Source organism: Ornithodoros turicata, chromosome 3, assembly GCF_037126465.1.
Source record: "Ornithodoros turicata isolate Travis chromosome 3, ASM3712646v1, whole genome shotgun sequence".
In the NCBI taxonomy this organism is placed as follows: Eukaryota; Metazoa; Arthropoda; class Arachnida; order Ixodida; family Argasidae; genus Ornithodoros; species Ornithodoros turicata.
This window is the reverse complement of record NC_088203.1, coordinates 9889836-9901919: the sequence shown is the minus strand read 5'-3', so window position 1 is coordinate 9901919 and position 12084 is coordinate 9889836. Positions and strand designations below refer to the sequence as shown.

General features: G+C 48.3%; 1 protein-coding gene across 2 annotated transcripts in view; it reads left to right on the top strand.

Annotated features, from left to right (window-relative positions):
• Nucleotides 1–1243: 1243 nt before the first annotated feature.
• Nucleotides 1244–12084, top strand: part of LOC135388024 (uncharacterized) — a 108266-nt gene continuing 97425 nt past the window's right edge. The window contains exons 1-29 of one of the 2 annotated variants that reach the window (XM_064617301.1): nucleotides 1244–1321; nucleotides 1416–1452; nucleotides 1508–1549; nucleotides 3791–3972; nucleotides 4271–4336; nucleotides 4398–4451; nucleotides 4512–4550; nucleotides 4608–4742; nucleotides 4812–5148; nucleotides 6092–6209; nucleotides 6265–6417; nucleotides 6463–6582; nucleotides 7776–7959; nucleotides 8047–8073; nucleotides 8275–8322; nucleotides 8386–8523; nucleotides 8592–8788; nucleotides 8853–8965; nucleotides 9035–9152; nucleotides 9213–9362; nucleotides 9418–9531; nucleotides 9580–9697; nucleotides 10134–10178; nucleotides 10236–10268; nucleotides 10337–10471; nucleotides 10564–10784; nucleotides 11484–11593; nucleotides 11649–11757; nucleotides 11809–11943. In XM_064617301.1, coding sequence (XP_064473371.1) covers nucleotides 1300–1321; nucleotides 1416–1452; nucleotides 1508–1549; nucleotides 3791–3972; nucleotides 4271–4336; nucleotides 4398–4451; nucleotides 4512–4550; nucleotides 4608–4742; nucleotides 4812–5148; nucleotides 6092–6209; nucleotides 6265–6417; nucleotides 6463–6582; nucleotides 7776–7959; nucleotides 8047–8073; nucleotides 8275–8322; nucleotides 8386–8523; nucleotides 8592–8788; nucleotides 8853–8965; nucleotides 9035–9152; nucleotides 9213–9362; nucleotides 9418–9531; nucleotides 9580–9697; nucleotides 10134–10178; nucleotides 10236–10268; nucleotides 10337–10471; nucleotides 10564–10784; nucleotides 11484–11593; nucleotides 11649–11757; nucleotides 11809–11943 — 3300 coding nt within the window. In that variant the 5' untranslated portion in view covers nucleotides 1244–1299. Of the gene's footprint in view, nucleotides 1322–1415; nucleotides 1453–1507; nucleotides 1550–3787; nucleotides 3973–4270; nucleotides 4337–4397; nucleotides 4452–4511; nucleotides 4551–4607; nucleotides 4743–4811; nucleotides 5149–6091; nucleotides 6210–6264; nucleotides 6418–6462; nucleotides 6583–7775; nucleotides 7960–8046; nucleotides 8074–8274; nucleotides 8323–8385; nucleotides 8524–8591; nucleotides 8789–8852; nucleotides 8966–9034; nucleotides 9153–9212; nucleotides 9363–9417; nucleotides 9532–9579; nucleotides 9698–10133; nucleotides 10179–10235; nucleotides 10269–10336; nucleotides 10472–10563; nucleotides 10785–11483; nucleotides 11594–11648; nucleotides 11758–11808; nucleotides 11944–12084 lie in introns of both variants that reach the window. The other variant, XM_064617300.1, reaches the window with a different exon arrangement.

Below are 12084 nucleotides of genomic sequence, written 5' to 3'. Positions count from 1 at the left end.
GCACCGGGATTCAAACCCTGGTTCCTCCCAGTCTCGACGTGACATGGCCAGACGCTAACCACTGAGCCACGCGAGCTGGTCCCCAGGGCGTAACTCGTGACGTTGCCCACCTCTGTGAGGCCGACAACGGCGAGCCTTTTCACAACCACTACCACGTTTCCGGAATTGCGCGCCCTCCTCGGTAACGTATTGGCCTCCTAAGCTCAAGATCGTGTGTTCGATCCAGGCCGAGGACAATAGTAACGTGGGGCAGGTAAACATTGCTTCCAGCACCGTGTATCGCGCATTTCCGGCGCACCTCAAAGGAATTCCAGGTGGCCGAAATTAACCACAGTCCAACCTTGCGGCACGTGCAACATATGTCGCCACACTAGGCAGACGAACCTTACGTGTAACGTCACGGCACCATTATTATTATTATTCCAGAATCGCAGACGCTGGGCGAAAATATCTTGCGTGGACTGATCGCCCGCGGACGCTCACATTTTTGACGCCTCGCGCAGAGCGTCCGACGCTGAGCGAAGTTCGCAGCTTGTTCGCTGTTCATTCACTCCATGCAGGTTGGCCTTCGGACATTATTGTGAGCACTCGTGCTCCTTCTTAAAGGAGGGCGCTACGAGGAACGAGAATCTCTTGATACCCGCTTATGAACTGTGAGTACTAACAAAGCGGAGGAACACGGTCAACAGAATTGAAGCAGTCAAGCAGAAGAAGAACAGTCCGTGTTCGGCGTCTCTCGTCCTGTGGCACTTCCGTTCAGGCTACAACACAGCCATGCTAACACACACGCGAAAACGTTCTGTAGCAGACAACAAGGTCTACACTTTGTCGTTCTTTTTAGGAGCCTGCGGTGTCGCGTCAGTGCAACTGGTTCAGAACTGTGTCTACACCTCGCGTGTACTTAAGAACTGATGCAGCGTGAGCGCAGCATCTTTCAGAAACAGCGCACCTATTAATTATTATTAGTTCTGTACAACATTATGGTAACACACGGTGGCAAGAATGACGTGGAGTTTCAACTTCATCCATGTCTCGTTGTGTTCAGTAACACCAAAAGTGAGAAAACCGTGGTACTACGGCGTATGTCCTCTAAAATCCGCAAGATATTGCGACTTCAACGTATATTTAGTCAACTAGAGCATTTACATTTTAGACAAACTTGTAGACTTGGCCTTAGTCTTTGGACGCATCCGATAGTCGACATTGGCCAAAAGCGCGAGCACTGCCCCAGTTTATTCATACACGCGCGAACCATTCGTCAGCTGCTGGGCGTTCTTGTGCCCAAGAACACCCAGGAGCATGGACGACCACCAGCGGCAAGGTAAATAACGTATTTCATATATTATGTCGCTCGCTGAAACACAGTTCCTGGTGGCTGTGCAGAGAAATCTCAAATATACGATTCATTTTGTCAGAATCACATCGTCCAGGCCGCGGCCAGCTCCCTCAGGGGTAAGTTCTGTCCTCTAATGCATCGAGTGAGCTCACAATGGTGTATGGTGTGCAGAGCTGCGCCGAGGAGCCATGTGGACGAGAAATCGACAGACAGGTCAGTTCAGAAATGCGCATGGTTAGAAATCAGCCTATCGTGCACCATAGAGAACACTGTTCCACTATCCATTAGTAATTACGTTCGCTCGTATGTAGGAGAAACGCGTTCCTCGCTGCACGGGCTAACGTCCCGGACACTAAACTGAAAACGTAAACTCTGGCATTGCGCTAACTCTGCCTCGTCCCTCTGTCTTCACTCACCGGAATATCAGGCTTGTGGCCCATACCAGGGAGCCACGAAAGGGCGCTGCTCATGATACAGCTCAAGCAGTGATGGAAATAAAATTTAATTGAGTTGAATAATATTCAGCAAATTGTAAGCACGCGTCGAGTATTGAGCTGGAGCGCCACCCAAAGACCGCAGGCCAGGAAGTGTGCGACTCTGAAGCGAGCTCTATGTCACGATCTCCAGTTATCGCAAGCCATTGTATGTATACGTACAAGGTATACGGGAACAGGACGATGAACATCCAAGCCACTCGCTTGCCAAGCCAAGCCAAGCTGATGACAAGGGGCGACAATAATCGCTACATTTAATGTGAAGACAATCGCGTGCGCGACACGCGCGACAGAATGATGGCGCACACAGCGATGGCATAACGAAACCAAACATTCATTCATTCATGCGCATTCATTCTGCGTGCGAGTATAGTTTCTGAGGAATATCGTGCATTTTAAACGCGATAGCATTTATGAGCGAACCCCTCGAGCTTTCTTGAGGCTGGTTATGTCGCAGCGTAGGCCCACAGTGACTGTTGCTTGGAGATCGCATGTTCAGACGCAGCTACGAAACACTAGCTCTCGTGGCATAGTGGCCACGATGATGGCATTCCTAACTCTATAACACTTTCCGTATACGTGTTGTGTGAATATTGCCGCCAATGACGAGATGCAAATAGAAGACATTCATAACGAATAATCGAATCATTCACAATGCTTGCTAACCAGTTGCTCTGCGGCTTCTTAATGTCCGTACTAAAGTCTTCCATGATAGCCGTAGGCATGTCATAGTCCTTCAGGTTTTCTACGGAAACCTTTTCCAGTTTTCAGGTTTTGTGCAGAGGTGTTGCTGGCAGAGTAATTGAACAGTTAAGCTAGAAGGAATTCCTCGAGGATCCCGTTGTAATGTATGCCAGCAGCATGAGGCTGGGAGATCCTTGTAGTACACTTTTATATGACGCATAGGGGGGGGGGGGGGTAGCTTCGCCAATCATCCTGGCGCTTACCGTGGTACAGAATGAAGGATTTTTGTAGTGAGTGGAGCTCTTCAGACTACCCGATTCCAAGAGCAAGAAGAATGCGCATTGCTTCCTCTCCTGGACCACCATCACCTTTCTCCTCTCCCTTTAACACTTCTCTCTTCCCCCTCCCCTTGGTGCACAGAGCTGCCACCCCCAGCAGGTTGACCGCACCTTCCCCAAACATACTCCTCCCAAAGGGAGATGGTGGTACAGGTGAGGAGCAGTGTGCAGTCAGTCTTGCTCTGGGAATAGGGTAGTCGTGCAGAACCATCCACCACAGAAAACACACAGCCATCCCTCAGGAACCTTCATTCTGTACCACTGTAACCACCAGGCTGACTACAAGTGGACTACAAGGATGCTCCAGTCTCATTGTGCTCTTATACAGTACACTGGGGTTCTCAATAACGGCAAGCCTAAGAGGCTCCATACCCGCAGCACCTTCATAGAAAACTTGGAGGAGCATAACATGCTTATGACCGTCATGGGAGACTTCAGTAGGGACATTAAGAAGCATTGCGTCCAGCCAGTGACCATAAAATTCACAGAACCAGTACTGGAAGTGCAATAGATTGCGTGTGCGTCAGGGTCATAGAAAAGCTAGTGGTTGCCAACTAGTACGTCAGCTTTACTTCAGTTTCCTCAGGCCTCTAGTGTCCATCGTCGGAGAACGCACGCGATGAGCTCATAAATGCTGTCGCATTTCAGTGACAATCTGCACGGCGATGTCTGCCTTTTTGTTTTTTATCTGACTGTCTTCACTCGTGGTACAGATTGGGACAAAGGTTTACCGAACACCGCGGTGTCGCATTTCTTCATTCGAGCGACACTTTAGCAGCGGACAGGAGCTGACACACATATTGAGAGATGGACAGAGTAGCCAGTCACTCGTCTCTTATTCAATTTCTTCTTTATAGCTAGCTACTCCAGTAAAGAAATACGCCAGTGCCGTGTTCCGTAAACTTTTATCTTGTTTCATTGGTTTTCATGTGCAGCAGCAACCCCCCAGAGTCAGGCGCGCCATTCTTGAAGGTGATCATGGTCGGAGGGTGTATCGCTCTGGTCACCATCATCATCCTGGTTACCAGCCGAGAGGAAGAGCTGCGCCGGAATGCCACCATAAGTCACTTGGGGTCTACTCCCGTCTATATGCATCGTGATGAAACGAGCAGGAATGCCGGTGAGTTTTTCTTCTCCCTCCTGGTAAGGTCAAGAATCCCAAAGATTCGCGCGGCTTTCACCACTAAAGGTATTTTAAGGTATTGTCATAAATACACAACAGTGAAATTAAACTTTTCACGTGAAGCACGTGGTCAGGGCGGGGCGGCGTTGTCGTACTGCGGGGAAAGCGCCGTCGTTCTTTTTCCGCAGATCTAGACAAGCGACAAAGCAGTGGTGCAACGCGTCACGACGCATGACGCAAATTGCGTGACGCTGAAGAGAAATAATTTTGTTGGTTTTACCTTTTGTCTTACTAGAAAACACCGGAAATCAATTCGCTGTCCCACACGGTGCTACTTCGCCACCGGTACGGTCTTATCAGAGTAAGTAAACCTCAGCATTTGTACATCGACAGTACCATGACGTGGATGCCTTCCTAACTAGCACCGCACCAGGAAGAAAACAGGACTTCCAGAGCGGCCATCGACAGAATTCTGCGTAAGTATCATCCGCATTGCGTGCTCTATAGGCAACGGGGGACACTATGTTTCTTTACAGTGGAAGCCAAGCCACTGCTGTCGGTGCTTCGCCCTGAAGGTATATAATGTTGTTCTCTGTGCAACGCCTGCGCTTCAATGTTACCCGCTCTTGTAGGAGCGAGACCTCTTTTATGCGTGCTGTCTCCAGAGGCTAAACACCCGCTTCAATTCCCCAAGAAGCACTGCACGCATCTTGTGTATTCTGATGTCAAATACGACCTCCAAAAAGCCACCTTCACACCCGTTAGCGGTACGAGTGAAAGACGTCCTAAGTTCTGACACCCCGATCACGGCCCATTTCCATCATATTTTATCGCAGAGGCCACGTATGCCGTCTTGCAGACGCTCAAGGGTACGACAAGTCTGAAGCTTCTGGTGAACATGGCACGACGCACTCTTCGAGACTTGGCTCCCGACAGAGAAGGGAGACGCTTCTCTGACGCAGTGTCGGACTGGCTTACTTCTTATGGTCTTAACGGCGTCGCGTTCCTCGGTCAAAGCTACCAATCGTCTGTGATTGGCACGTTCGTGCCTATTCTTCGGGTGCTACGGAACGTCCTCGGCCCGCTTAAGCTCGATATAGTGGTCGGCATAACAGTCACGGACTGGGATGCACAGCCGACACTTATTGCTCGAAGGCTTGCTGCGATTGGAGAGTGAGTACTGATTCCACTGCTGCATGGTGTGCTGCACGTGAGTACAATGGCACCTTTGTGAATGTTGTTGTGTGGTGTAAACAGTGAGCTCCTGATCTGCTATTATCCGACCAACAGACATAGTCTAAGCTCGCCGAAAGATATTTTCTTTGCATTTGGACATATTACAGTCTTGTTGTGTCTATATTAATACACGACCTGCATACATTTCACATTTAACCGTCCTCCTAGAGCACGATGACACACGTTAAAGGTGATGTCCTCAAGGAACCCAAATTCTAAAGTTAATGTGATATCCACTTGGAGATGCCTTCCGCGAGAAGAAAAAAAAAGTTTTGCGAAAATCGTTCTTTTTTATAAAACATAAAAAATATAAAATTCGAAACCCACTACCCGCTTCCGGTTGAAACGGCCCTCCCCTGCTTCACCTCTTCCAATGACGTCACTGGCATATTGCCGGCGAGATCCCCAATCGGTCAGCTGACGACGTCTCCGCCAGGCTAGCTGCAGTCCGATACTATTGAAGGCGTAACGGAGATGCTTCTAGCGACTGTTCGGCAGCAGACTGCCAGGCCGAAGACCACATTTTGTGACGGACAGCCCGCTTTCATAACTGACTCCAGTGACGTCGATCCGCACATTGTTGCTTGAGTTCAGCAGGGAGTGCACAGCCTGCTGAAAAATCTTATTAAACTCATTTTCTAATGTATCCGAACCTTTAAAAAAGAAATATTCAGGTTACACTTATTTCAAGCACCCACACCTTCGGTTCAACTGCGTTTTTCTTTTATTATTATTATTTTTTTTTTGTCCACACACCACATTTAACCGTAGTATGCACCACCCGAGCGGTGTAGGGATTCTTCCTCCACATATACGAAGGGAGCGGTCTGAACAAGCGTTCATCTGATTGTATGAATCGTTGATAACGCTGATCATGCAGGCACGTCGATTACCTTATTCTGGAGACCCACTACCAGGGCGTCCTGAACGAGACTTGTCGCACGGCGTTTCCTTCAGTCCTCTATTCTGACGATCCCCGTAATCCGTCTGTGCCCATTGTCAGTATATTCCTTGCCGTGCAGTCGACATTCTTTGAAGGCTATTTTGTCGCAGGCCCAGGCGTTGTCCTGGATGACCAACATTATCTTGGACCAGAAGTCGAAGGTCAACACATGTTTTTCGCTGACCTTAGGAGCGCTGCTCTTCAGAGGCGCCGGAAGTGCTCTTGCAGCTTGCAAGACCAGTCAGCTCGTCAGTTACATGAAGGTAGGATTCGTTTATCGTCTGCCGAGTTGAAAGGTTCCTTGGCAGGTATGCAAGGATTCGCAATGGACGCTCGGTACTACAGCCCACGTGGACGCCTTGGCGGAGGAGAGACTTGGCCAAGGACAAGTGGAGTCGCATGAAGCGACAACACTTCTCGCAGCCAAGGTAAAACGAATAGAGGAAAGGAGGACCAGAGGTGCCGAAATCCTCGTTCAGTAGCAGTACTTCGTAACGGCCAAAAATCATACCACACTGCATAACCCTGTATGCCATCTTGCAGAAGTACACTACTCTAGTATGCGCGATGAACGTCGGAACGAACAGACAAAACATAAGTAGAATCTTTTGGCTTGTCGTCTGTTTGTCCCAAAGTTCACCGAACCTATACAAAACGTACTACACGGCCCGTCTGTTAACTAACCAAAGAAGTACACGGACTGCGCGCACTTTTAATACAGTAACACTCCCTGAGCTTTTTGACGGCTACAACGTGGCAAACGGCCACGATCAATCCTTATCCTTGCAGAAAGTGTGAACTACTAATGGCATCTATGAAAGCAAGGTTTCCATTCCTTGTTCTTTTTATTTATTTTTTTTCATTGTGAGGAAGTTGTGAAAAATCGGGGTGGTATGAACGAAGCATTCCCAGTTCAAACCCGTATTAACGGTTGTACTTTTCTTGAAAATGCATGTCAGCAAACAGACGCGTGAAAAGACTGTCCTGATCAGAATATTTTATTGAACATAATTATCTAAGTACACAAGTTACTTCTCAAGTTACACTTTGCTTGTAAGTAACACCACAACAACGAAGATGTTCTGCGTGTGAACTATCGTTACAAGAATGTCACACTGCTAAAAGTATGTACAATCTACCGTTCGTATGTACACATATCAGGCAAAATTCGACTGAAAAATTGGTTGTGATTATTTACACTATTTACATAATCTGAATCCCTTGTTAGAAAACCAGGTTCCTCAGAGCAACGCGCCCATACTTTACGCATATATACCGATTGGACCGCTGACGCAGGAATTCCTGCTCCCCTAGCGAAAAGAGGCGGTGCTCAAGGTAATCACGGAGCAAACACATAACAAGGGTAAGTCTCGGATGCATTGCTCGAATACGGCGATTCTGAGCTACAGCCCGACATCGGAACTTCCAGAGTACGAATGACACAATTATTATGATTAGGTGGTCAAAATTACTGCGAGCGCTCACTGCAACGTTACGCCTTACCGCGAAGCGCCGGCGCACTAAAGTCCACAATGTCGACACTACAACACACTCATGTAGAACATGTGTATTTGTTTCATTTGCACCACAATTAGGGCCTAATGGAGGGATTTTCTCCAAGGTGTCACGCGCGATATCCATGTTCCCGCTTTCGTGCGTTGCCACTTATCAAGTGGATTTGGACGATTACGAAGGAGAATGCGGAAAACCCTTTGAACGCCTAGAAGCTGTGCGTCAAGCACAAGAAAAGGCAACAGCAGACGATTACCCTCCACTTCCAGCTGTTGCGCCTCCGTCACTGCACCGTAAGTTCGAGTCCCATCTTGTCCTCTCCCATCGCAGCTACATTATGCTTTTACGCTTTTACATTATGCTTTTCCTTGCTCTTACAGAAACAGTCGAGGAAGCTGCTCCCCTAGGTAGGCGCTATGTTCAATCACATTTTAACTGACGGTCGAGAGAACTGCATATGCAGTGACAAGTCATCGTTCCACTCCTTTGTACTGCTGTCGCGTACACTTGCAACATGGATGCTTGTACGCATTGAATAAGAAGAACCAATTACTTTTCATGCGTCTGGTTAATTGCTTATAATTCTAAATCACACTACATTACTGCAGGCAGCACCGACAGTGAAAGACGTCGGCGCTGTATGGCTCCAGGAAAGGGTGCGTCACCATGTGTAAAGTGCTATTGCTTTTAACGTGACAATGTGGGACGTGGTTTTGCAGAGTTCGTACGCCCTCTGATATGTGTATTCTCCGATCGCATCACCGTGCCTCGTAATTTCACGAGGCGGCATTGCACACATGTCGTGCTTTCCCTTCGACGGTATCGTAGACCTGACTCCATGCGAAACATATCAGCACGTGAGTGTCTTTGATATGAGAACCCTAACTCGAAAAACTTGGGAACGCATCCGAAATTGTTGCTGCAGATGTTTTCCAGCGTCTAAAAGCACCGGACGTCAAAGTTTTAGTCGCCCTTCACGAGGACCTACTGCTTTCTGCGAACGCGGAGAAACTAGCGGAGTCTTCCTCCGTGCTACTCAAGGGCACAGAGGTCGACGGTCTTGCTTTCCTATACATCAGCCAGTCTGCTTCGCAGCTTCGTCAACTCAATGTCAAGTTGCAGGTAAAACAACCGGAAAGAAAAAGATTCACTGCAGAGTCATCTTTTGCTGTGGCGAATGCTTCAGGCACTGCACAACACGCTCAAGAGTAGCGGTCTCTGCCTGCTGCTCAGCCTCCAGCTAGCCGGCTACATCGCACAGCCAAGGATCGTCGATAACACGCTGCGTGACGTATCGAAGTAAGTGCACAGTTCTCACTGGAAGGAGGGAAACATCACGTATGAGAGCGCGAACTGAACCTTCCACAGGAACGTAGACATACTTGTAGTGAACAGCCACTACCCAGGAAGTTCAGGGCTTTGTCGAGCGGTGCACGCGTCAGTCTTCAAGCAGAGTGTGAACAGTTGCGTTCCGACTGTTGCCGTGGTACGTTCGTGCAGTGTTCGTGTATGTGACGACATAGGCTGAGAGGTCTTATTTGTGCAGGAAACTGCCTTGTCGTGGTTCAGGTTCATCGCGTCCACCAGCGTCGATATACCATTCCTGTGTTTTTCGGTAGATCTACGCGTGTTCCGTTACGTCGGCACGACGCCACATGGAACCTGCAGTTCAGAGGAACATCTGCGGTACTCCGAGGTAACGATAAGGCAACTTTCGCTCTGCGTTCACGCCTAAGGCTAATTGCGTATAGGGTTGCGACGCAACTGGATGGAGCACGGTATACGACGTCGCCACTGATAGTGTAATGCGACGTAAGGAAGAAAACCTGGAGACTTTCGACACCGTAACATCTTTGCGAAAGAAGGTGAGATATTTTCGCGCTTACACAGTGCCTTCAGCGGTCTCTTTGTAGGTGGAGGCGGCCATAGGGCAATACCCGAAAGCGTGCGTCGCCGCTTACAACTATGACTTCGAGGACGTGGTCGGACGCTGCAAGGACCGGAGACTTTCCTCCGTTCGATCGGCTCTAGGTATGACGTAATCTCACTCACGGACGGATTCGCGGGGCGGAACTTCACGCCGGTGAAGGGGGTCAGAATCGTGGTACGCCGGGCCCGTCATGAAGTGGTTTTATCCAGAAATTCGTTCTTGTGAGGTGGGGGTAGGGTGTTGGACTCCGCAACTGGGTGTCTTTACATGTTTTTGACGAAATATTTAGGGGGTTTGCTGAAAACGTTGGGGGGTGTAGGGGGGCCTGGACAAATCACTGACATCATCTTAAAATAGTGCGCTGAAGTGTGCTTCTCAAGAAAGTGTACTACTAAAACGCTGCAGAAGGATGACGTTGGGAAATCAAAAGTGGCACTTTCCGTGCATTGACGGCTGTCTATTCTTGTAACGATAACGGTACAGGTACTGAGAGCATGCCAGACACATCGCCTTATGTGATGTTTGTAAAAATTGCAGATCAAACGACAAGCTCAGCTTCACAAATACAGCAACAGTCCAAAGGTACTCGATGCGTGAAAATCACCTTGGCTCCTACATTAAGCGCATTGTGTTTTACAGAATCAATACCAGTGCAAGGTGACCAGTCAGGAGGTGAGCTCATTTCTGAAAGAGGGGCGAGTAAGCCGAGAACTCGTTTTTTTTTTTTTTTTTTTTTTCAGTGGGTGACAAACCGCTTGTGTGCGTGTTGTCGAAAGCATCTCTGGCGACGCCATTCGTTCCCCAAGCTGCGTGCACACATCTCGTACACAGGGAAGCGTGGTACGATGTTGTCGGTGGAACTGTCCACGTAAAAGGTACGCCGTATACCTTTACGCATTCCCTGGTCCCGCTTGATTTTGACGGGTATCGCTTGCCTGATCCAATCATGTGGAATATTGTTGTTCAGAATCTTCCCTAGGTTTAATTGCGAATCGACCCAACATGAAGCACGTGGTTGGCCTCAGCGGCGAGATCTTCCTCAGTACCGTACTAGGCGATCGAGCCGTCGTTGAGGAGATGGCAACAAACATGGCCATCGCGATCCGACGAATGCACCTCGATGGATTGGCCATCCTGGACTTCAACCGCACGTCCAAGACCATGGCTTCCTTCGCTACTGGGCTTTCGGTAGGATATTGTACAGTTGCATATACATGCCATACACTGTGTAAGTACCTATTTAAGTACATAAAAAAACAGTAAAATGGGAATCAATTACAGATCATAGTCCCCTATATCGCAGTTTCTCTGAAATTTACTCTCCACTGCAAGTTCCTTGCTTGAATGCCGAAGTAAAATTTACTCCCGACTGCAAGTTGTTTCCTTGAGTGCTAGAGTCTGCACTTAAATACGTCCTGTGCGGCAATATGATTGAGCAATATGCAATTTTCTGTCTCTACTGTAGGAAGTAATTCGCGGGTGTCAAGAAAGAACCGCGAATTACTTGTCACATTGTGTTATGCTTTTCACATTCTTTTAGAATTACACGCAGTACAATGCAAAGTCAGAGCGCTCGTGAGTAATCTAGGACAAAGCCAGACATAAGACTGCGAGGGCAAAGCTTGAAATGCGGGCCTCACTCTTACATTCATTTAGTTCCACGCAGTTAGTCTCGAAAGGGACTAAGACTCTGGCAGTGCATGTAGTCCCCAAATGAATTAAAATTACTACTGTTTTGTTAACGTGGAAGAAAAGGTGCGATGTCAATTGTACCGCAGGGGTGCCGGGCAACAACCTCATGGCAACTGTTTCATACAGACAGTAGCAAAACAAAACAAAACAAAACAAACAAAACAGCGCAGTAATTTTTCCGCTTTCCACTTCCAGATCCTTCGCAAAGCGTTTTCTCAAGGTCTAATGCTTATCCTAGGATTGGAGGTTCTCGACGGGTCTCTACCAACGAAAACAATGGCGAGGCGTTTGCTGAACACGATCAAGTGAGTGCACCAGATCAAGGGGAAGAGAGTGAATGGTACATGACCTTCGTTGCAGGCTCGCAGACATCACAATATTTCAGACCCACTATAGGAGTGGTCGAGGTTACTGCCAAATATCCTACCCTTCCGTCTACGAGTACAAGGAAGGCAACCTCGTTCCACTGGTGGGATCGCCCAACGCTCTCACAGCAGGCGTCTGATACCTCTCGTTCTAGGCAACTGCTCTGGACTGGATGACAGCCTTGGGCCTGCCGCGCATATGTATTTCGTTTAATATGGCTGTGCTAGAATTCGACAGAGTCAACAGCACCAATGACTGCCAAAAGGTCATTCCGCGAAATTACTCCGAGGTGAGCCAACCAGAAAGTGTGAAGCTCCGCTTTCACTTCCTGTTAGGCGACGATTGTTTCTGTAGCAGGCAGAGAAACAGAATTCCAAATAGACTGCTTCTTTTCCATATCTGCATCTGGCACTATTCGAGTGTGCAAGCA